This window comes from Bombus fervidus, chromosome 2 (assembly GCF_041682495.2).
Source record: "Bombus fervidus isolate BK054 chromosome 2, iyBomFerv1, whole genome shotgun sequence".
Lineage (NCBI taxonomy): Eukaryota > Metazoa > Arthropoda > Insecta > Hymenoptera > Apidae > Bombus > Bombus fervidus.
The window spans coordinates 20,661,928-20,686,901 of record NC_091518.1 but is presented as its reverse complement, the minus strand read 5'-3'; the positions used below and the strand labels follow the sequence as shown (position 1 = coordinate 20,686,901).

At 38.7% G+C, this 24,974-nt stretch overlaps 2 protein-coding genes across 9 annotated transcripts in view; both read right to left on the bottom strand.

The window, feature by feature from the left end:
• Positions 1-24,974, bottom strand: part of Sls (sallimus) — a 255,332-nt gene that overhangs the window by 11,904 nt on the left and 218,454 nt on the right. For 3 of the 8 annotated variants that reach the window (XM_072020351.1, XM_072020367.1, XM_072020376.1), the window contains 10 exons: positions 19,945-24,537; positions 11,563-16,311; positions 11,182-11,207; positions 4,460-10,877; positions 3,953-4,000; positions 3,527-3,640; positions 3,259-3,411; positions 2,637-3,000; positions 1,740-2,055; positions 440-728 (listed from right to left, as the gene is read on the bottom strand). In XM_072020351.1, the coding sequence (XP_071876452.1) occupies positions 440-728; positions 1,740-2,055; positions 2,637-3,000; positions 3,259-3,411; positions 3,527-3,640; positions 3,953-4,000; positions 4,460-10,877; positions 11,182-11,207; positions 11,563-16,311; positions 19,945-24,537 (17,070 nt within the window). The remainder of the gene's footprint in view (positions 1-439; positions 729-1,739; positions 2,056-2,636; positions 3,001-3,258; positions 3,412-3,526; positions 3,641-3,952; positions 4,001-4,459; positions 10,878-11,181; positions 11,208-11,562; positions 16,312-19,944; positions 24,538-24,974) is intronic. The other 5 variants (XM_072020425.1, XM_072020385.1, XM_072020395.1 and 2 more) reach the window with 3 other exon arrangements.
• LOC139997892 (uncharacterized) lies at positions 16,339-19,939 on the bottom strand (the record flags this gene model as incomplete). The annotated part of the gene is made up of 2 exons (XM_072021939.1): positions 16,339-16,383; positions 16,421-19,939. Coding segments are annotated over 2 exons (3,564 nt in total), but the record flags the coding sequence as incomplete, so codon positions are not given.

Genomic DNA, 24,974 nt, shown 5'->3' with positions numbered 1-24,974 from the left:
CGAATCAATTTTCTGATACGTTGTCGCATGATTATTCGAACGATACACATTTTGCATTTTACTTTATTTTTATTGTAAAAGTTAGTCAAGGTCTACTTCTCAATATTTGCACATATGATTCTTCATTGAAACAACGAACATTGTTTCGATTTTGTATTATTATTATTAGGTTGGCAACTAAGTGATTGCGGATTTTGTCATTACCACCTAATGGCAAAATCCGCAATCACTTAGTTGCCAATCCAATAAAAATCTATTTGATTAGAAATCGTTGGTGTCTTCGATTGAAACGGCTCATCAGCCTTTGATGCTATTCAAATAATTATGAATGAATAATTATGATATCGCGAAACGCGACAATGTGTATGGAACAAGAAGCTTTTCTCGCAAGAAGCTAATATTCTGCGCAAAGTATAACTACGAGTTGCGATATTCTTACTTTCAACTGTTAACGTAGCTTTCGTTTCGGCTGTGCCAAGATCGTTGGTAGCTACCACAGAATATTCCCCTGTGTCAGATACTTGAGGTTGAATCAGCGTGAGCGTATTCACGTGGCCATCTTGTTTCGGAGTCAAGCCCTTCAGTGGTTTACCGTTCTTGTACCAAGTTATTTTAGGAGCTGGGTTTCCGACGATTTGAGTCGATAATACCACGGTTTCACCTTCCCGTATCACGTACGATTGCAATGGTTCTAGTATCTCTGGCGGTTCGTGTTTGCCAGTCTTCACCTGTGCGATTAGATTCAAATTTTTGAGAAGTAATATTTCTGTATACTATACTCAAATGGAACAACCTTTTAATTATCAAGTTAGAGAAGAATCGAGTCCGCGGAATAATTATTTCGTAAAATATTTTTAATTTAATATTCTTTTCGTTTAAATTTGTTAAGTAACATTTATATTTAAATAGAACGAAACTTGCGAATTAGCAAAGTGGAGAAGCATTCGATCTGTGTAGTATTTATTTTATTGAAGATTAAAATTCGTATTTTCATCTATTCGATATCCTATCGAAAATCCTTCAATTCGAATATTAAATTATGGAAGATGAAATTGCCTAACAAATTAATGTTTACGAATTATACGCGTAATTAGATCATTAATATTGTCGAATTAATTAATTGTATGATATTATCGAATTAGAAATAATAATAAACTCTAGAACTAGTGAATCTACTAGTGAACAATTATCAAATAATAATAATCACGATTGAAGTACTGTTATTATTATATACAAACCTTCATGGGAGGATGAAGTGGAAGGACAGAAAAATTCTAGCAAGATTTAGATGTGGAAACGAGACCAAAGCAAGGGAATACTGGAAAGAAGAGGGAGAAAAAAGATGCAGACTACGTAAAAGGAAAGAAGACCTGAGACACGGAATAGAAGAATGCGAAATAACGGGAGGACCAAAGGATACAGAAAAAATACTAAACGAGACTGCAGAAGGACTAATGGAATTGAAAACAGTAATGGAGAAGAGAAGGGCATTACTAGATGGGGAGGAACGGCAATAAGGAATCACAGCAAGCAATAGTCTTAGAAATAAGTTACACAGCGGAGTGCAATATAATAGAGTAGATAAGAGAGGAGATAGACACATAAGAAAAGAGTGCAAAGTTCAGATATAAGAGAAAATGTAAAAGCGTGACTAGACAAAAGATGTAAAATCGAAAATTCGTCCAAAGCCGAAGGGCACGGACTAAGAGTAATAAATAAATAAAATAAATAACACAAACCTTCATAGGAATTTCTATAGTGGCTTCACCTTCCCTGTTTCTAGCAACGATAGTGTACTTTCCTTCCTGTTTCTTCTGTACTTTAGTGATCTTAATTACGCTGCAGTACATGTGCATGTCGCTCTCGGTAGCAACCACGATGTTCTCTTTGGTTGTAATCTGCGTATCCTTGTAGTACCAGGTTATTTCTGGTTCAGGTACTGCCACCAGTCGACATTCCAAAATCACATCATCGCCTTCGTTGACGTATTTCGCCTTTGGTTTCCTTGAGAACGTCGGTGGTATTCCCTCCAAGATGTCGACGAGAGATGATTCTCTGCAGACATTTATTTGCAATTATATAGAACATGTTATATAGAACATTGGGTCGTCCGAAAAGTTTCTTTCGTTTTATAAGGAAATAATGGATGCACAAGATTTTTGCGTTTTATATTATTTTATCGAATTACGTATGATCCATTTTGTTCTATTAAAATAAAGATCACAACGTTCGACAGATTAGATTTCATGTTTGCATAAAGTTACATCGTTGTAAAAGACGTGTTTGTAAGAGAAAGACACTTTTCGGACAACCTAATATTTTAATTATAATTATTTAATTAGAATTACAATAGGCGTAGAAAAAATATTTACGTATTTTTCAACTATTCTTATCACTAATTTCAAGAATAAGGAAACATACTTTATGCCAACAAAAAGTATATTATATTTGTATAAAAATTCGAGAAAATATTAATAATATCAAAATAATAGAAATAGCAAATAATCAAAGATATCCTCAAACGAAGAAATTAATAATCGAATGTAAGTAATTTTTGGAACGTTATTTTAATATTTTGCGATATTATTAATAATATTTTCCAATCTATATGGAAAATCCAGTGGGAAAAAGCGTACCTTGAGAGGCTCTTTCTGGATGGACCAGTGAGATCCGATCCATGATCAGAAAGAGGCGCTTCCACAATTAATTCTGTGGTACTGGAAGCGAAACCAGCAGCGTTCTTGGCGACACAGGTGAAGGTGCCAGCATCTTCAGGGAACACTTCCCTGATGATCAAAGTTGCTACATTATCGTCGTCGTAGTACATTTGGAAGTCAGGTGATGGCTTGATGATGGCTGTCTGTCGGAACCAAGTTATCTGAGGTCTTGGTAGACCCTCCACTTGACATTCGAATTGGATCGTGTAACCATCTGGTGTGTGAATTGGCTGCAATTTTTCGATGAACCTCGGTGCTAATGTCTTCTCTCCGGGTGCTGGTTCTGTAATTATTAATTAATACTTTGCATTATATTTGTGACGCGAACTTTCTGCTAATACTTTTTACGATAACGTAACTTTTCTTTTGTTTAGAAATTTGTGAAAATGTAAGAAATAATTACAGAGATCGTAAAGTAAAATTAGGTAATTTGTAATTTAATCAATAATTAATAATTACTTAATATGATTGGCAAATAATTTTCATCAGGATAAATTTTTATAGTTTCTTGCGAGTTAGTAAAAAGTGTGAATAAACTTACTTTCAAATATTGGTAATTTATCGATTTTCTCGTGCAATTTGCGCTGCAGATACAGAGTATAGTGCACTTCGTTGAGAAGATATTGCGCTGGAACCCAGCCCTTTTCTTCCGTCAGGTGTTTCTTCACGAACCACCAGTCTTGATTCGAATGGTCTAAAAAAGGCAGCGTAAAAATAAAGATATCAAGGCAGAACATAACAATAGTACCGTTAACCTAGTTACATCGATATAATGATGCACCATTTCGTGTAGAAACGTATCCACTTACCGATAACGTAAACTCTTTCTCCTTCGACGAGGTTGATGGCTTCGTCAGTTTCTGCCACGTACGAGCAAATCGAGAACATTGTGTCGCCATCGCGAACAACATATTCGATTTCTTCTAAAACATCAATTTATTCAAATACGTTATCCATTAATATAGGAGTAAGAATGACATAAAAATAAAAATAGATAAATTAGAGGATCGCTAGTATAAATGATATGAATAGAAATGAAATTCCATAAGATTGATAGATTGACGTATTATTAATATGATAAACATTAACTTCTTAACCCGAATCATTAAACAAAAAAAAAAAAAAAAAAAAAAGAAATAATGAACGGACGCAAAGAGCATGTATAAAAATCAAAATAATACGAAAAACGATTCAAATAGTTTTCAGTAATGTATTTTATTGGAATATGAACGTACCTTCCTCTGAAATGTCTTCTTCTCTGGTGATACTAAGCGAGGCCTCTTCTGTAAAACGTCAAACAAAGTATTATAACAAAAGTAAGCAAAATCAATCACACAAGCCGATATCTATTAATACAATCAACTATTGATACAACAGATGCCGAAAATCAAAGCGTCAATATATTCTATATATTTTACGATATTATACAATTATACTCGTCTATCACGAGTACATGTGTCGCTAATAGTCCTAATGCCGCTAGAAATTCGTTATACAGCGTTCTAGTGCCATTTTTGTTGAAGTACGTTATAGGAAGTACCGATATGCTTTTCATTCGCAGTGGATTAAGAAGCGGAAGATTGTAGGCGAGGCTTCGTTTCGGAGGCAGAAGGATGTTAGGGACAAGCATACTCACTAAATGCACCTTATGGTCTGACGAAGCGCGTTAATATTAGCTGAAAGCACGTTACATCAGATTAAACGTTATCTGCGAAAGCGGAAATCGAAAAATCCTCTCGAACCTTCGTCGAAGGTGGAAACTCGTCTCTTGCTCTTCAACTTCAGCGCCAACGTTTCGTCAGCTTCCTCCACTGAATATTTCCTCTCGCGTTTTAATTTCAAGCTCACGTCACCTTCTTCGATATCTTCCACCTTATATGGCCTTGGTTCCTTCTTCTTTCTCCTCCTCAGTGGCACTCTCATCTCATCAGTCTCTAATTCTTCTATACTATATTCATCTTTAGCCTCCTCGTCTGATTCTATGATCTCTTCTATAATTGGCCCAGAGTCGTCTTCGACTTCTTGCATAATTTTGATGGTTTCTTCCCCGGCTTCTTCAGAGTACGTCATCGGTCGTTTCTTAGGTTTCAGTTTAACCTTACCGGACATAGAAATGTCTTCTTCCTCGTAAGTATTCAGTGAGATCTTGAATTCTTGCTCTACATCTTCTTTGGTCTTTGTAGAACGCGGTCTGAACGTTACATTCTCTGCTTCTGTTACTTCTTTGATATCTGGCCTTGGTTTCTTCTTTGGACGCAACTTTCGAAGAGTAACATCTTCGTAGATTTCTTCGATTGGTTTTGGAGGCAGCTTTGGAGGTTTCCTTTTGACTGTGAATTCTTGGACCTCTTCTTCTTCTTCTTCTGGTTGTTCCACTTCTTCGATCTTTTTGATCGTTAGTTCTTCAGCTGCCTCTTCCGTAACTTTACGTACGGGTTTCTTTTTCTTTATTTGTACATCGGTCGATATTTCTTCTTCTTCTTTAGGTTCCTCAGGAGCTCGAGCTTTCTTTATGGTTACGGCAGTTTCTTCAACCTCCTCCGTGACTGGCGTTGGCTTCTTTTCTGGCTTCTTCTTCTTCTTGATGGTAATTTCTTCAGGAGCCTCCTCTGCTTCGGTAGGAACTAATTTTTTAATAGTTACCTCGGCAGCTTCTTCCTCGACGACTGGCTTTTTCTTCGGTTTCTTTTTCAATGATATTTCTACTTCTTCCGGTTTCTTTTCTTCCTCCACTGGTTTCGGTTTCGTGAGAGTCACTTCAGCGACCTCTTCTTCCTCTGCTAGCGGTTTTTCTTTTGGTTTTTTCTTCTTAAATGTTACTTCCTCTATAATTTCCTCTTCTTCCTTCTCTACAGGGACAGGTTTCTTAATAGTGACTTCATCGGCAGCTTCTTCCACCACTGGCTTCTTCTCCTTAGGTTTCTTCACCTCCACTTTCTCACTTACTTCCTCCGGTGCCTTTTCTTCTTCTTTCGGAACTGGTTTCAGTGTAACTTCTTCAATAACTTCTTCTGGAACCGGTTTTTCCTTTGGTTTCTTCTTCTTAAATGTTACTTCCTCTATAATTTCTTCTGCTTCCTTTTCTACTGGCACTGGTTTCTTGATAGTAACTTCATCGGCAGCTTCTTCCACCACTGGTTTCTTCTCCTTAGGTTTCTTCACCTCCACTTTCTCAGTTACTTCCTCCGGTGCCTTTTCTTCTTCTTTCGGAACTGGTTTCAATGTAACTTCTTCAATCACTTCTTCTGGAACCGGTTTCTCCTTTGGTTTCTTCTTCTTAAATGTTACTTCCTCTATAATTTCTTCTTCTTCCTTTTCTACTGGCACTGGTTTCTTAATAGTAACTTCATCGGCAGCTTCTTCCACCACTGGTTTCTTCTCTTTAGGTTTCTTCACCTCCACTTTCTCAGTTACTTCCTCCGGTGCCTTTTCTTCTTCTTTCGGAACTGGTTTCAATGTAACTTCTTCAATCACTTCTTCTGGAACCGGTTTCTCCTTTGGTTTCTTCTTCTTAAATGTTACTTCCTCTATAATTTCTTCTTCTTCCTTTTCTACTGGCACTGGTTTCTTAATAGTAACTTCATCGGCAGCTTCTTCCACCACTGGTTTCTTCTCTTTAGGTTTCTTCACCTCCACTTTCTCAGTTACTTCCTCCGGTGCCTTTTCTTCTTCTTTCGGAACTGGTTTCAGTGTAACTTCTTCAATCACTTCTTCTGGAACCGGTTTCTCCTTTGGTTTCTTCTTCTTAAATGTTACTTCCTCTATAATTTCTTCTTCTTCCTTTTCTACTGGCACTGGTTTCTTAATAGTAACTTCATCGGCAGCTTCTTCCACCACTGGTTTCTTCTCTTTAGGTTTCTTCACCTCCACTTTCTCAGTTGCTTCTTCCGGTGCCTTTTCTTCTTCTTTTGGAACCGGTTTCAGTGTAACTTCTTCGGTTACTTCTTCTGAAACCGGTTTTTCTTTTGGTTTCTTCTTCTTGAGCGTTACCTGTTCAGGAACGCCTTCTTCCTTCTTTTCTTCCACAACTGGTTTCTTAATAGTGACTTCGTCTGCAGCTTCTTCCTTCACAGGTTTCTTCCTTTTAGGTTTCTCTATTTCCTCAGTTACTTCTTCAGCAGCTTTATCTTCTGGTTTTTTCAAAATGACTTCTTCAACCACTTCCGCAGGTGCCTTCTCGTCTGGCTTCTTCTTTATAACAACGTCTTCTTTAATTTCTTCTTCCACTTCCTCTTTCTTTTTTATTGTAACTTCAACAGCCTCTTCTTCTTTTACAGGTTTCTTTTTCTTTGGCTTCTTCACAATTGCTTCTTCAGCCACTTCTTCAGGTTTCTTCGGTTTCTTCTTTAACGTCACTTCAGTCACTATTTCTTCTTCTTGTACTTCTTTCTCCTTCAAAACTGGTTTCTTGATGGTAAGTTCAGCAGGAGCTTCTTCAATAGGTTTCTCTGGTTCCTTTTTCAAAGTGATATCTTCTGCTACTTCTGGAACTTCCTCTGGTTTCTTCTTTTCAGGCTCCTTCAGCGTTACCTCTTCTTCCTTAGGAACCTTCTCTTTGGGTTTCTTTGGTTTCACTTTACGCTTCACAGTGATTTCTTCAAGTTCTTCTTTGGGTGCTTTAGGAGCTTCGTCTTCTTCTTTCGCTGGGAATTCTTCCACACCTTCATCCTCAGGTTTGTCTTTTTTCCAGCCCTTTAACGTTATCTTCTCTGGTTCCTCTTCTGGCTTGTCTTTTTGAGGTATTCTGAACTTAACTTCAGGTTCTTTATCAGGCTCTTGTGGTTTCGGTTTTCCCTTTATCAACGGGATCTGTTCGATTTCTTGATCTGGTTTCTTCTTCTCTTCTGGTTCGTATGGTTTTGGAACTGGCTCTGGTGCTGGTTTTTCTGGTTCTTCGTATTTCTCTGGTTCATATTTCTCCAGTTCTGGCCTCTCGAAATCCAAAGGCTTTAACTCATCGTGTTCTAATTTTACCTTTGGTTTTTCTTTTTTCTCTGGTTTGATTTCCTCTTCAGGTACTGGTTTGGATGGTTTTTTCAATGGTTCTTCAATTTCTTCTGGTTTCTTTTCAGGAACCTTCTTTAGTTTTACCTTTTCAGGTTCCACCTTTTCTTCTTCAGGTACCTTGCCTTTGCCAACGACCAACTTCTGTGGCTCTTCTGGTTTTTCTGCAGGCTTCTTCGGCGGACGCTCGTATATCGATTTATCCTCCACTTTCTCCAAAGGTACCTTCTTCAATTCTTCGAATTCTTGATCCAATTTTTCCAATTCTGTAATTTCTTTCTTAGGAAGTTTAACCTTCTTCACCTTTCGCTTCAGCACTTCCAGAGCTTCCTCGGTGTTTCTAGACAGAATACCAGATTGAACCGGATTCTCTTCTAGTTCTGTTATCTTTGGATATTGAATTTCAGGTGGATAATCACCGACGAATGTAAGTCTGCTTCGTAACATGATCTTCGGGAATTTGGCTTCTTCGACTACTTTCTTCTTCGAAACTGTCACTTTCTTCAATTTGATCGCAGCGAACTGAACGGTTTCTGCCGGTTCTGAGTATTTGAGCTTCGTGGGTTTGATCTCTTTTCTTTCAATTTTTTGAGGAACCAATTTTTGCAAAGATTCTGGTAAAGGTTTCTTCTCCTTCTTTTTCTTTGGTTCCCATTGAATCTTCTCAGGCATGGGTTCCAGTACAGGTCGTTCGTACTCCGGTTCGACCCATTCCTCGATTTCATCTTTCTTCACTATCTTCTTCTTTTTCTTCTTCACAACCTTTGCTTCCTTTGGTTTCTCAGGAACTTCTTCTGGTTTCTCTTCTGTTATTTCTTCTTTTTCCTCTTTCAAAGCTTTTTCTATAGGAACCTCTTCGATTACTACTTCTTCTTTCAGTTTCTCTTCGACTGGTACAGCCTTGCGTTCTTCAGGTTTCCTTGTTGGTGTTTCTTCAGCAATTGTTTCTGGAACAACTTCTGTGGTTTCGACGGCATCCTTTGGAATAATCTCCTTCTTGGCCTTGACCATCTTTGGCTTTTCCTCTGGTATTTCGTCTATCTTCTCCTCGTGTTGTTCCTCCTCTACAACGGTGGGTTTCTTTTCTGCTGTGATTTTCTTCTTCTTTGGTTTTTCTTTTGGTTTCTCTTCCTCCGTTTCCACTTCTTTTGCTCTTTCTTCTTCTGGGTTTACTTCCTCTGGTTTTTCTTTTGCTACTTCCTCTTTCTTTGGTTTCTTTTCCTTTGGCTTTTCTTCCTTTACTTCTTCCTTTACTTCCGGTTTCTCTTCAGGAATTTCCTTCACTTTCGGTTTTTCTTCAATCACTTCACCGTTCGTCACAACTTCCTCCTTTTTCTTCTTCTTAGGTACCTTCTTCACAGAAACCTCGGTAACCGTTGCCTCTTCTTCAACCTTTTCTTCCTCTTTAGGAACAGCCTTCTCTTCCCTTGGCTTCTCTTCTTTTATTTCTTCTGTAGTAATCTCAGTAACCACTTCAGTCGTTTGTAACTCTTCCTTTGGAAGGACCGTCTTTTTAGCCTTCCTTTTCTTTGGTTCTTCCGTTGTAATCTCTTCCACAACTTCCTCCACTTGTTCCTCTTCAGCTTCCTTCGGTGTTAATTTCTTCTTAGGAGCCTTCTTTACAGTAACCTTCTTTTCTTCTACTTCTGCTTTCTCTTCCTTCTCTTCAATTATTTTAGCCTTATCTTCTTCTGGTTTCTGCACTTGTAATTCTTCTTCCGCAGTTGTAGAAATAACTTCAGTGGTTATAATACCATCTTGAGGCGTAATTTCTTTCTTGGCTTTAATCTTCTTTGGTTTCTCAGTTACAAGTTCTTGTACTTCTTCCTCTGGTTGTTCTTCAGTTTCAGGCACACCTTCTTTCGGTGCTTCCTTCACTTTAACCTCTTTTTTGATCACCTTTTCTTCTATCTCCTTAATCTCAGTAGCTTTCTTCTTTTTAGGTTTAACCTCTTCAGGAAGTTTCTCCGTGGTCACTTCAGAAATCACTTCAGTCACTTCAACACCTTCTTTCTCTATAACAGTTGGTTTCGCCTTTTCTTCTTTAGGTACCTCAGTTTTTATTTCTTCCACAGCTTCGTCCTTCTCTTCGGCTTCAAGGGCTGTAACTGGTTTCTTCTTTTTCTTTGGCACTTTCTTTACTTCTACCTTTGTAACTTCTGCCTTTTCTTCTTCCACTTCCGAGGGTTTGGCTTCTTCAGGTTTAGCCTTCTCCTCAAGCAACTCCTCGACAGAAGTTTCGGTAATAATTTCAGTGATTTCTAAACCTTCTTTTGGTAGAATCTTCTTTTTGGCTTTTTCTTCAACAGGTTTCTCAATCACGATCTCTTCGATTTGTTCCTCAGGAGCTTTGCCTTCTGTGATTGTAGCTTTTTTCTTCTTGATTATTTTCTTCGATGGTGTTTCAATGATTTCTACGATTTCGCTTTCCTCCATGGCTTTTGCTTCCTCTATGGTCTTCTGTATAACTTCTTCCACTACCTTTTCCTTCTTATCTTTAGGTTTCTTTCGAATGATCTTCTTTGTTGGTGTCTCAATTGTTTCAATGATCTCTTCTTCTTCTTCTTCTACTACCTCTTCAGGTTTCTTCGGTGCTTTCTTCAGATCAACCTTTGTTACTTTAACCGTTTCTTTTCCTTCTTCCACCTTAGGTTTCGCTTTTTCTTTTTGTGGCTTTTCGATAATAATTTCTTCAACGATCTCTTCAGGAACACCGTCATCTTTCACTATAGCTTTCTTCTTCTTTACTACTTTCTTAGTGGGTGTTTCAACAACTTCTACTATTTGTTCTTCCTCCATTTTGGTTATTTCTTCTAGTGGCTTCTGAATTATTTCTTCCACCACGATCTCTTCTTCTCCTTTTTTCATTGGACGAATCTTCTTTCGAATTATTTTCTGGGTGGGTGTTTCGATTGTTTCGAAGATCTCTTCTTCCTCTTTGATGACCACCTCCTTCTTCTTCTTTGGAGCTTTTCGTACATCGTGTTCAGTGATCGTCACTGTTTCTACTTCTTCTATGATTGGTCGAGCTTCTTCTTCTTGCGGTTGCTCTATTATTATCTCTTCCACGACTTCCTCTGTTACTTCGTCTTTACCCGGCACTGGCTTCCTCTTCTTGATAATCTTTTTGATAGGTTTGACTTCCTCGATGATTTCCTGTTTTTTCATTTAAAAAATAAGTAATTTGTACTTGTGTTATTAATTTTAGACATTTTAATAGGTCATTTCATAAGTAGTGTGCTTTTTTATTTCTGAAATATTGTATTTTTGATGCATAGAAAGAATTGATTTTTATTTTTAGTTCAGTATTTTATTTCTTGTTACACTATAATCTCCTCTTAATTTCTAACAAATACTCGATTATTTTCACCCAATCTATGCATATATTAAAAATTACATTATGAGACTATGAGATGACCTACCTAAATAAAACAATCTTACGATCAGTCATAAATCCTACCTTTTCAACCACTTCTTCCGTGACATCTGCGAAAAGAACAAAATGTTTTAGATCTGCTTAACAAATATTCTCAACATTAAGCATTTCTTTTTGGCAGAAACCACTTAACAAACCATTAACGAATAAACGAAGTATCGATATAGAAAGCATATTTGTATATATATAAACCAATAGCTCATCAACAGGTACACCGATCAATGTTACATGTATAAAGTATAAAAATATAAGTACATTTGTCCATCATGTCTTTGTATCTTGTTCTGTTTATATCGTATAATATATTTATGCACTATTTGGTAAATGAATAATGATATGATCAAGGGTAAACGTATATATATATAGTTGTATGAGATGATAGTAATACGTAAGAAATAGGCTTACCTTCTGTCACATTCTTGTCAGCTTTAGGTTTTGTCGGTCTTTTGTGTTTTGGTTTTTCGTGTATTTCTGGTGTAGTGTCTTCGTGGATTTCTATTGTTGCTGTTAATGGTTCTTTACCTTCCTCTTCCACGGTCACCTCTTCAGTGACCTGTTCTTTACCTTCGTATTTCCTGGTGACACGCTTTTTGCGTACAGTTTTCTTTGTTCCTTCCTCGGTCACGATCTCGCTCGTTACGATCTCTTCTTTGACCTCTTCGACAGGCGCGGCTGGTACAATCGATTCTATCGGTAATATCATTGGCTTATCTTCGACAATTTCTTCGACAGTTACGACTGGCTCTTCGCCTTCTTCCTCTATCGTTGTCTCTTCAACAACTATTGGTTTCTCATCACCACGCTTGGTCGTGGTTTTCTTCTTTTTGATCTTTCGTGGTTTCTTTTGAGGTATTTCTTCTGTAATTACGGTTGTAACAACCTCGACAGTTTCGACAATGTCGTCGTCTTTGGGAACGAATTTCAGATAATCTTCGGGCTTTTTCTCCTCCTCTTTTTCTTCTTCCGGTTTTTTCCAAGGTTTCAGTTTGATCTTCTCTGGCTCCTCCTTTGGAGCTTCTCTTTCAGGAATTCTCCTCTTTATTTCTTCTTCTTCTTCCGGTTCTTCTGGTTTTGGAATTCCAGGTACTATTGGAATTGCCTCGGTTTCCTGAGCTGGTGTTTTACGTTCTTTCTTTGGTTTCTTGCTTGGAACTTTCTTAGGAACTTTCTTTCCTGGCTCAGGATACTCTGGCACCTCTCTTTCTTCCAGTTCGACTTCTGGAGCTTCTATCTCATAAGGTTCAAATGGTTTTAATTCAGGATATTCCTTCTCATCTTTCTCTTTCTTTGGTTTCTCTTTTTCTTCTTTTTTCTTTGGAACGGGAGCCTCTTCTTCTGAGACACTTGGAACCTTCTCTGGTATCTTCTTCAGTTTCACAGTCTCTGGTGTTTCCTCTTCTGAAATTCGCGGCTTTCCTTTGCCTATTTTCAGTTTCTTTGGTGTTTCTTCTTCAGGTTTTTCTGGTTTAGATTTACGTTCATATGGTGCCATTTCTTCTACCTTTTCTAATGGAACTTTCTTCAATTCTTCAAATTCTTGATCCATTTTCTCTAATTCTGTTATTTCTTTCTCTGGAAGTTTCAACTTCTTATGTCTTATCTTCTTTAATTTCAGTGCTTCTTCCATGGTATGAGATAGAATACCATTCTGCACGTAATTAGGTTCAAGTTCGGTTATAATTGGATATTTAATCGACGGTGGCCATTCATATTCTGTAATACGGCTACGTAAAAGAATTTTAGGGAACTTTTCATCCTTGTCTTCTTTTTTCTTCGGTTTGACAGGAGCTTTCTTTAGTTTAATTTGCGCGAATAAAGGAGTAGCTGGTTCTTCGATTTTAGGTTTAATTGCTTTCTGTTCCTTGATACTGATTCTCATCAATTGAGGTCTCTCACCTTCAATCTTCTCAACAGGTTTTTTCTTTTTAACTTTCTTCTCTGGTTTTACTTCTGGTACAGGTTCTTCAAGTTTCTCTAATGGTAATTCTTTCTTTAACTCTTCGAACTCCTGATCCAACTTTTCAAGCTTTGCTATTTCTTTTTCTATGCGTTTGATTCTCCTCTTCTTTGGTTTTGGTAACTTATCAGCTTCTTCAATGTTGCGAGATAAAATACCATTTTGAACCTCGTTTGGTTCGAGCTCCTCAATCTTCAAATGTTTTATCGCTGGAGGCCACTCAATAGGTGTAATTCGGCTTCGAAGAAGAACTCGAGGAATTTTGTCTTTTTTCTCCACTGGGCGTTTCACAGTTGGAGTTTTGCGTAATTTAATTTGAGCGAACTGAGGTTTATCCACCGATACTTCTTGAACTTCGAGTTTTGTGGCTTCGAATTTGGTTATTTTCATACGTTGGAGCTTGACAGGTTTCTTCTTAGCTTTTTCTAGAGGAACTTCTGGAGCTTCAGGTGCTTCAATCTTCTCTTCTTCCGATATAAGAACTTTCTTAGGAACTTTCTTTTTAATGACCTTTTTCGATTTGCCTTCTTTTGTAACGATCTCAGTCACTTCTACTTCTTCGGGTGCTTCCACCTTTTCTATAGGTTCTATATGTTCTGTAACAGGAAGTGCTTTTACAATTTCTTCGACAACTTCTTCAATGGGACCTTCAGTGACAGTTGTGACAGGTCGCTTTCCTTTTTCTTCAATAGTGACAATCTCTGTTACTTGTTGTTCTTTTCCTTTGCGTTTGATAACCTTCTTTTTGGTGACTTTCTTGGGTTTGCCTTCTTTTGTCACTTCTTGCGTAATTGTAACTTGTTCACGGACCTCTTCAACTTCTCCTGGTTTAGCATGTTTTGGGGCAGGAAGAGCTTTTAGTGTCTCTTCAACTATTTCTTCTGTAGGACCTTCAGTAACAGTTGTAACTGGAAGCTTGCCTTGTTCTTCAACAGTGATAACTTCAGACACTTGTTGCTCTCTTCCTTTGCGTTTGGTGATCTTTTTCTTTGTGACCTTCTTAGGTTTACCTTCCTTAGTAACTTCTTCAGTGACAGTCACTTGTTCGCGAACTTCTTCAACTTCAGTTGGTTTCACATATTCTGGAACAGGAAGTGGTTTTATTACATCATCAATCAGTTCTTCAACAGGTCCCTCAGTTACGGTTGTGACAGGAGCTTTTCCTTCTTCCTCGACTGTGACAACTTCTGTTACTTGCTGTTGTGGTCCTTTACGTCTGATAACCCTCTTTTTAATTGTCTTCTTTGGTTTACCTTCTTTTGTAATTTCTTGGGTTACAGTGACTTGTTCACGAAGCTCCTCGATTTCTGATGGTTTAGCATATTTCGGTGCTGGCAGAGTTTTCAGTGTTTCTTCGACTACTTCTTCTGTTGGACCTTCAGTGACAGTTGTAACTGGAGCCTTGCCTTGTTCTTCGATAGTAACTACTTCAGTAACCTGTTGTTGCTTTCCTTTACGTTTGATCTGCTTTTTCTTGGTGACTTTCGTTGGTTTACCTTCTTCAGTTACCTCTTCAGTGATAGTTACTTGTTCACGAACTTCTTCTACTTCAGTAGGTTTCACACGTTTTGCAGCAGGTAATGGTTTTACCATTTCCTCTACTATTTCCTCGATGGCACCTTCAGTGACGATTGTCTCAGGTCTTTTTCCTTGTTCTTCGATGGTAACAACTTCAGTCACCTGTTGTTCTTTGCCTTTACGCTTAATGACCTTCTTTTTGGTGATCTTTTTTGGTTTCCCTTCTTCAGTGACTTCTTGGGTGACAGTAACTTGCTCGCGAATTTCTTCTTCCTCACCCGGTTTGGCATATTCTGGACTTGGTAATGTTTTAATCGTTTCTTCAATGATTTCTTCTGTAGGACCTTCAATAACAGTTGTAACTGGAGCTTTTCCCTGTTCCTCAACTGTTACTACTTCAGATACCTGCTGTTCTCTTCCTTTGCGTGTGATTACTTTCTTTTTCTTAACCTTCTTGGGTTTTCCTTCCTTGGTTAATTCTTCAGTGATAGTTACCTGTTCGTGGACTTCTTCTACTTCAGATGGTTTGACAAATTCTGGAGTTGGTAGTGGTTTCAGCACGTCTTCGACTAATTCTTCTACTGGACCTTCAGTGACAGTTGTGACAGGTCTCTTGCCTTGTTCCTCCACAGTAGTAACTTCTGTAACTTGTTGTACTTTGCCTTTGCGCTTTATAACCTTCTTCTTGGTGGTTTTCTTTGGTTTACCTTCTTTAGTCACCTCTTGAGTAACTGTTACTTGTTCACGAACCTCTTCGACTTCATCTGGTTCGGCATATTCGGGAGCTGGTAATGCTTTTATGGATTCTTCTAGTATTTCTTCTGTAGGACCTTCAGTGACAGTCGTAATAGGTGCCTTGCCTTGTTCTTCAACTGTGACAATGTCAGAGACTTGCTGTTCTCTTCCTTTGCGTTTAATAACTTTCTTCTTGGTAACTCTCCTAGGTTTACCTTCTTTAGTGACTTCTTCCGTAATAGTTACTTGTTCACGGATTTCTTCTTCTTCAAATGGTTTAATTTTTTCTGGAGTTGGCAATGGTTTTATTATTTCCTCGACCAATTCCTCAGTGGGTCCTTCAATTACAGTTGTAACAGGAGCCTTGCCTTGTTCTTCGACTGTTGTAACTTCTGTGACTTGTTGCTCTTTTCCTTTGCGTTTTACCACCTTCTTTTTAGTTACTTTCTTAGGTTTACCTTCTCCCGTTACTTCTTCTGTAACAGTTACCTGTTCGCGTATTTCTTCTTCTTCTCCAGGTTTAACGTACTCCGGCGCTGGAAGAGCTCTTAGAGTCTCTTCAACCACTTCTTCAACAGGTCCTTCGGAGACAGTTTTAACAGGTCTCTTACCCTGTTCTTCAACAGTGACAACCTCTGTTACCTGTTGCTCTTTGCCCTTACGTTTGATTATTTTCTTTTTGGTTGTCTTCTTTGGTTTGCCCTCATTAGTCATTTCTTGAGTGACTGTGACTTCTTCTCGAATCTCTTCCACTTCAGATGGTTCGACGCGTTGAATTATGGGCAGAGGTTTCACAAATTCCTCCACTACTTCTTCTACAGGACCCTCGGTTACGGTTGTAATAGGTCGTTTACCTTTTACTTCGACTGTTACCACTTCAGTCACCTGTTGTTCTTTGCCTTTACGTTTAATAACCTTCTTCTTGGTAATCTTTTTAGGCTTGCCTTCTGTGGTTACTTCTTCTGTGACTGTTACTTGTTCACGTATCTCTTCAATTTCTCCTGGTTTGGCGTGTTCTGGTGCAGGAAGTACTTTTAGTGTATCTTCTAGTACTTCTTCCAGTGGACCTTCAGTAATTGTAGTAACTGGTGCTTTTCCTTGCTCTTCGACAGTGACAAGTTCTGTGACTTGTTGTTCCTTCCCTTTGCGTTTGACAATCTTTTTCTTAGTTACCTTCTTAGGTTTGCCTTCCCTTGTCACTTCTTCTGCCACAGTCACTTGTTCACGTATTTCTTCTACTTCAGATGGTTGGATTTTCTCTGATGCAGGCAGTGGTTTTATTATTTCTTCTATAAGTTCCTCTGTCGGTCCATCAGTAACTGTTTTTACTGGAGGCTTACCTTCTTCTTCAACAGTGACAACCTCCGTAACTTGCTGTTCTTTGCCTTTACGTTTGGTGATTTTCTTCTTGGTAACTTTCTTTGGCTTGCCTTCTTTAGTTATTTCTTCTGTGACAGTTATTTGTTCACGCACTTCTTCTACATCAGATGGTCTCACAAATTCTGCGGTTGGAAGTAGTTTAATCTGTTCTTCTACAACTTCTTCTGTTGGTCCTTCAGTTACAGTCGTAACTGGTCTCTTTCCTTGTTCTTCAACGGTTACTATCTCAGTCACTTGTTGTTCTTTTCCTTTTCGTTTGATTATCTTCTTTTTGGTGGTCTTTTTAGGTTTGCCAGCTTTAGTTACTTCTTCAGTGACAGTGACCTGTTCACGTATCTCTTCAACCTCAGTTGGTGTAATATACTCAGGAAGTGCCAGCGGTTTTATAACTTCCTCTACAACTTCCTCCACAGGTCCTTCAGTCACCGTAGTAACAGGTTTCTTTCCGTCTTCTTCAACGGTTACTATCTCAGTCACTTGTTGTTCTTTTCCTTTTCGTTTGATTATCTTCTTTTTGGTAGTCTTTTTAGGTTTGCCTTCTTTAGTTACTTCTTCAGTGACAGTTACTTGTTCTTTGATCTCTTCAACTTCAGTTGGTTTTACTTTTTCTGGAGCGGGCAATGCTTTTATTATTTCTTCTACAACTTCTTCTGTTGGTCCTTCAGTTACAGTCGTAACTGGTGCCTTTCCTTGTTCTTCAACGGTTACCACCTCAGTTACTTGTTGTTCTTTTCCTTTTCGTTTGATTATCTTCTTTTTGGTAGTCTTTTTAGGTTTGCCTTCCTTAGTTACTTCTTCAGTGACAGTTACTTGTTCTTTGATCTCTTCAACTTCAGTTGGTTTTACTTTTTCTGGAGCGGGCAATGCTTTTATTATTTCTTCTACAACTTCTTCTGTTGGTCCTTCAGTTACAGTCGTAACTGGTGCCTTTCCTTGTTCTTCAACGGTTACCACCTCAGTTACTTGTTGTTCTTTTCCTTTTCGTTTGATTATCTTCTTTTTAGTGGTCTTTTTAGGTTTTCCTTCTTTAGTTACTTCTTCAGTGACAGTGACCTGTTCACGTATCTCTTCCACATCAGTTGGTGTAATAAACTCTGGAAGTGCCAGCGGTTTTATAACTTCCTCTACAACTTCCTCCACAGGTCCTTCAGTTACCGTAGTAACAGGCTTCTTTCCGTGTTCTTCTACGGTTATCACCTCCGTCACTTGTTGATCTTTTCCTTTTCGTTTGATTATCTTCTTTTTGGTGGTCTTTTTAGGTTTGCCTTCTTTAGTTACTTCTTCAGTGACAGTCACTTGTTCTCTAATCTCCTCAACTTCAGTTGGTTTTACTTCTTCTGGAGCAGGCAATGCTTTTATTATTTCTTCTACAACTTCTTCTGTTGGTCCTTCAGTTACAGTCGTAACTGGTGCCTTTCCTTGTTCTTCAACGGTTACCACCTCAGTTACTTGTTGTTCTTTTCCTTTTCGTTTGATTATCTTCTTTTTGGTAGTCTTTTTAGGTTTGCCTTCTTTAGTTACTTCTTCAGTGACAGTGACCTGTTCACGTATTTCTTCAACCTCAGTTGGTGTAATATACTCTGGAAGTGCCAGCGGCTTTATTACTTCCTCTACAACTTCCTCCACAGGTCCTTCAGTCACCGTTGTGACAGGTTTCTTTCCGTGTTCTTCTACGGTTATCACCTCCGTCACTTGCTGTTCTTTTCCTTTTCGTTTGATTATCTTCTTTTTGGTGGTCTTTTTAGGTTTGCCTTCTTTAGTTACTTCTTCAGTGACAGTCACTTGTTCTCTAATCTCCTCAACTTCAGTTGGTTTTACTTCTTCTGGAGCAGGCAATGCTTTTATTATTTCTTCTACAACTTCTTCTGTTGGTCCTTCAGTTACAGTCGTAACTGGTGCCTTTCCTTGTTCTTCAACGGTTACCACCTCAGTTACTTGTTGTTCTTTTCCTTTTCGTTTGATTATCTTCTTTTTCGTGGTCTTTTTAGGTTTGCCTGCTTTAGTTACTTCTTCAGTGACAGTGACCTGTTCACGTATCTCTTCCACATCAGTTGGTGTAATAAACTCTGGAAGTGTCAGCGGTTTTATAACTTCCTCTACAATTTCCTCCACAGGTCCTTCAGTCACAGTAGTAACAGGTTTCTTTCCGTGTTCTTCTACGGTTATCACCTCTGTCACTTGCTGATCTTTTCCTTTTCGTTTGATTATTTTCTTTTTTGTGGTCTTTTTAGGTTTGCCTTCTTTAGTCACTTCTTCAGTGACAGTTACTTGTTCTGTTACCTCTTCAACTTCAGTTGGTTTTACTTTTTCTGGAGCGGGCAATGCTTTTATTATTTCTTCTAGAACTTCTTCTACTGGACCTTCCTTTACAGTTATGACTGGAGCTTTGCCTTGTTCTTCAACAGTTACTATCTCAGTTACTTTCTGATCTTGACCTTTTCTTTTAATGATCTTCTTCTTTGTGGTCTTCTTCGGCTTACCTTCTCTAGTTACTTCCTCAGTAACTGTCACTTGCTCACGTATTTCTTCCACTTCGGTTGGTTCAATGCGTTGTGGGGTAGGCAATGGTTTAGTGAAAGTCTCTACTATTTTTTCAACTGGTCCCTCGGTAATTGTTGTCACTGGTGCTTTTCCTTCTTCTTCAACAGTCACAATTTCAGTAACTTGTTGTTCTGGACCTTTGCGTTTGATGACTTTCTTTTTAATAGTTTTCTTTGGTTTGCCCAATCTACTGACTTCCTGGATAACTGTAACTTGTTCATGAACTTCCTCGACCTCTCCTGGTTTTGCATATTCTGCTGTTGGAAGAGGTTTAATTGTTTCGTCCACCACCTCTTCTACTGGACCTTCCTTTACTGTAGTGACTGGAGCTTTTCCTGTTTCTTCAACTGTAACCACGTCAGTGACCTGCTGTTCTTTTCCCTTACGTTTGATGATTTTCTTCTTTGTAGTTTTCTTTGGTTTACCTTCTCTGGTTAATTCTTCGGTGACTGTGACTTGTTCAGTTACTTCTTCTACATCTTTTGGTCTAATAACTACCGGTTTTATCACTTCTTCTACTATTTCTTCTACTGGTCCTTCAGTCACCGTCGTTACAGGTGCTTTTCCTGCTTCCTCAATAGTAACTGTCTCAGTTACTTTTTGTTCCAGACCTTTACGTTTGATAACCTTTTTCTTAATAATTTTCTTGGGTTTACCTTCTTTGGTAACTTCTTCAGTAACTGTCACTTGCTCTCTGACTTCTTCTACTTCCGTTGGTGTAATACGTTCGGGAGCAGGCAATGGTTTTATAATTTCCTCGACAACTTCCTCTATTGGTCCTTCAGTTACTGTAGTAACAGGTGCTTTACCCTGTTCTTCGACTGTAACCACTTCTGTCACTTGTTGTTTCTGTCCCTTTCGTTTAATCTGCTTCTTTTTGATAACCTTTTTGGGTTTACCTTCTCTCGTAATTTCTTCAGTAACTGTCACTTGCTCTCTGACTTCTTCCACTTCAGTTGGTGTAATACGTTCGGGAGCAGGCAATGGTTTTATAGTTTCCTCGACAACATCCTCTATTGGTCCTTCAGTTACTGTAGTAACAGGTGCTTTACCCTGTTCTTCGACTGTAACCACTTCTGTCACTTGTTGTTTCTGTCCCTTTCGTTTAATCTGCTTCTTTTTGATAACCTTTTTGGGTTTACCTTCTCTCGTAATTTCTTCAGTAACTGTCACTTGCTCTCTGACTTCTTCCACTTCAGTTGGTGTAATACGTTCGGGAGCAGGCAATGGTTTTATAGTTTCCTCGACAACATCCTCTATTGGTCCTTCAGTTACTGTAGTGACAGGTGCTTTACCCTGTTCTTCGACTGTAACCACTTCTGTCACTTGTTGTTTCTGTCCCTTTCGTTTAATCTGCTTCTTTTTGATAATCTTTTTGGGTTTCCCTTCTCTCGTAATTTCTTCAGTAACTGTCACTTGCTCTCTGACTTCTTCCACTTCAGTTGGTGTAATACGTTCGGGAGCAGGCAATGGTTTTATAGTTTCCTCGACAACTTCCTCTATTGGTCCTTCAGTTACTGTAGTGACAGGTGCTTTACCCTGTTCTTCGACTGTAACCACTTCTGTCACTTGTTGTTTCTGTCCCTTTCGTTTAATTTGCTTCTTTTTGATAACCTTTTTGGGTTTACCTTCTTTGGTAACTTCTTCAGTAACTGTCACTTGCTCTCTGACTTCTTCCACTTCAGTTGGTGTAATACGTTCGGGAGCAGGCAATGGTTTTATAATTTCCTCGACAACTTCCTCTATTGGTCCTTCAGTTACTGTAGTAACAGGTGCTTTACCCTGTTCTTCGACTGTAACCACTTCTGTCACTTGTTGTTTCTGTCCCTTTCGTTTAATTTGCTTCTTTTTGATAACCTTTTTGGGTTTCCCTTCTCTCGTAATTTCTTCAGTAACTGTCACTTGCTCTCTGACTTCTTCCACTTCAGTTGGTGTAATACGTTCGGGAGCAGGCAATGGTTTTATAATTTCCTCGACAACTTCCTCTATTGGTCCTTCAGTTACTGTAGTGACAGGTGCTTTACCCTGTTCTTCGACTGTAACCACTTCTGTCACTTGTTGTTTCTGTCCCTTTCGTTTAATTTGCTTCTTTTTGATAACCTTTTTGGGTTTCCCTTCTCTCGTAATTTCTTCAGTAACTGTCACTTGCTCTCTGACTTCTTCTACTTCAGTTGGTGTAATACGTTCGGGAGCAGGCAATGGTTTTATAATTTCCTCGACAACTTCCTCTATTGGTCCTTCAGTTACTGTAGTAACAGGTGCTTTACCCTGTTCTTCGACTGTAACCACTTCTGTCACTTGTTGTTTCTGTCCCTTTCGTTTAATTTGCTTCTTTTTGATAACCTTTTTGGGTTTCCCTTCTCTCGTAATTTCTTCAGTAACTGTCACTTGCTCTCTGACTTCTTCTACTTCAGTTGGTGTAATACGTTCAGGAGCAGGCAATGGTTTTATAATTTCCTCGACAACTTCCTCTATTGGTCCTTCAGTTACTGTAGTGACAGGTGCTTTACCCTGTTCTTCGACTGTAACCACTTCTGTCACTTGTTGTTTCTGTCCCTTTCGTTTAATTTGCTTCTTTTTGATAACCTTTTTGGGTTTACCTTCTTTGGTAACTTCTTCAGTAACTGTCACTTGCTCTCTGACTTCTTCCACTTCAGTTGGTGTAATACGTTCGGGAGCAGGCAATGGTTTTATAATTTCCTCGACAACTTCCTCTATTGGTCCTTCAGTTACTGTAGTGACAGGTGCTTTACCCTGTTCTTCGACTGTAACCACTTCTGTCACTTGTTGTTTCTGTCCCTTTCGTTTAATTTGCTTCTTTTTGATAACCTTTTTGGGTTTCCCTTCTCTCGTAATTTCTTCAGTAACTGTCACTTGCTCTCTGACTTCTTCTACTTCAGTTGGTGTAATACGTTCGGGAGCAGGCAATGGTTTTATAATTTCCTCGACAACTTCCTCTATTGGTCCTTCAGTTACTGTAGTGACAGGTGCTTTACCCTGTTCTTCGACTGTAACCACTTCTGTCACTTGTTGTTTCTGTCCCTTTCGTTTAATTTGCTTCTTTTTGATAACCTTTTTGGGTTTCCCTTCTCTCGTAATTTCTTCAGTAACTGTCACTTGCTCTCTGACTTCTTCTACTTCAGTTGGTGTAATACGTTCAGGAGCAGGCAATGGTTTTATAATTTCCTCGACAACTTCCTCTATTGGTCCTTCAGTTACTGTAGTGACAGGTGCTTTACCCTGTTCTTCGACTGTAACCACTTCTGTCACTTGTTGTTTCTGTCCCTTTCGTTTAATTTGCTTCTTTTTGATAACCTTTTTGGGTTTACCTTCTTTGGTAACTTCTTCAGTAACTGTCACTTGCTCTCTGACTTCTTCCACTTCAGTTGGTGTAATACGTTCGGGAGCAGGCAATGGTTTTATAATTTCCTCGACAACTTCCTCTATTGGTCCTTCAGTTACTGTAGTGACAGGTGCTTTACCCTGTTCTTCGACTGTAACCACTTCTGTCACTTGTTGTTTCTGTCCCTTTCGTTTAATTTGCTTCTTTTTGATAACCTTTTTGGGTTTCCCTTCTCTCGTAATTTCTTCAGTAACTGTCACTTGCTCTCTGACTTCTTCTACTTCAGTTGGTGTAATACGTTCAGGAGCAGGCAATGGTTTTATAATTTCCTCGACAACTTCCTCTATTGGTCCTTCAGTTACTGTAGTGACAGGTGCTTTACCCTGTTCTTCGACTGTAACCACTTCTGTCACTTGTTGTTTCTGTCCCTTTCGTTTAATTTGCTTCTTTTTGATAACCTTTTTGGGTTTACCTTCTTTGGTAACTTCTTCAGTAACTGTCACTTGCTCTCTGACTTCTTCCACTTCAGTTGGTGTAATACGTTCGGGAGCAGGCAATGGTTTTATAATTTCCTCGACAACTTCCTCTATTGGTCCTTCAGTTACTGTAGTGACAGGTGCTTTACCCTGTTCTTCGACTGTAACCACTTCTGTCACTTGTTGTTTCTGTCCCTTTCGTTTAATTTGCTTCTTTTTGATAACCTTTTTGGGTTTCCCTTCTCTGGTAATTTCTTCAGTAACTGTCACTTGCTCTCTGACTTCTTCCACTTCAGTTGGTGTAATACGTTCGGGAGCAGGCAATGGTTTTATAGTTTCCTCGACAACTTCCTCTATTGGTCCTTCAGTTACTGTAGTGACAGGTGCTTTACCCTGTTCTTCGACTGTAACTACTTCTGTCACTTGTTGTTTCTGTCCCTTTCGTTTGATGATCTTCTTCCTTGTAGTCTTTTTTGGTTTACCCCACCTAGTTACTTCTTCCGTAACTGTAACCTGTTCTTTAACTTCTTCAACCTCTGATGGTTTAGCATACGCTGGTGCAGGGATACGTTTCATAATCTCTTCCACTATTTCTTCCACTGGTCCTTCAATGACACTGGTCTCCGGAGCTTTCCCTTCTTCTTCGACTGTCACTACCTCAGTCACCTGTTGCTCCTTACCTTCCCTCTTAATTACCTTCTTCTTGGTAACCTTCTTGGGTTTACCTTCTTTTGATACTTCTTCCGTCACCGTCACTTGTTCTTCCACTTGTTGCACCGTGGGTGTAATATACTCTACTGGTGCCAATGGTTTCGTTTCCTCCTCTGGTATTTGTTCTTCTACTGGCTTCTCCTTTTTAATTTTTCTTTCAGTCGTTTCTATCATCTCCATAGGTTTTGTTATCACCGTTGTTACAGGTGCTTTTCCTTCTTCTTCCACCGTCGTTTCTTCGGTAACTTTTTGAGTTCTTCCTTTCTGACGTATAATCTTCTTCGTTACTTTCTTAGTTTTATCAGTATCTTGAATTTGAATTACTTCAACTTCTACTTTCTCCTCTTCCTTCTGAGTTTCCTCAACCTCGTCGATTCTTGTAGGTATAATCTCTTCAACATCCATAGTTGTTGTAATCTCTTCAATAGGCATAAATTGTTTCTTCGGTATCAATGGTATCTGTGGTTTAATATCTTCAAGTTCCTCCTCAATGACAACGACATTATCTTCTTCAGCTTCTGTTTTAGGCTTTTTCTTACGAATAATCGTTTTCTTAGTCTTAACTGCCGCTGTTTCATCTTCTTTACTTCCGCGCCTGAATTTCGTTGTATATTCTTCAATTACTTCTGTGTCTGATTCGATCAATTGCTGTGGCGTATCGTGTTTTGTGTGTTGTGTGATTGTGATGTGATGTTGTTGCGCTGGTACTTCTGTAGTTTCTGAAATGTATACAAGAACAAGTGTGATATGATTATTGTGTCGTGATAGTAATCGTTCGCGCACTATTTTGCTTTTCTTTTACTTTTTTTGGTTTGACTTCTCACATATAACCGCGATACTTCACCGAAAGCGTATTCAGGGCTTAGGTTGATTAATTTGTATTGTTTGTGTCTCGAATCATCGATTTCGTAACACAAAATCATTAAACGCGACGTATAAACCTGTTTCGGATGAAATTCTTGTATTTTGTCTGATGAATGAACTGTTGTGTGTTCTGTGTGATAGTAATCCGTGTTGTTTATATGAACCTTTCCATATCGTGTTTGATTCTGTGTGTTGTCTACATACCTACCTTACACGACTTCCTACAACCATTATCCTATACCTGACGATCCTATCAAACCTGCTTGGAAGACGCATTTAAACGTTTTGCGCG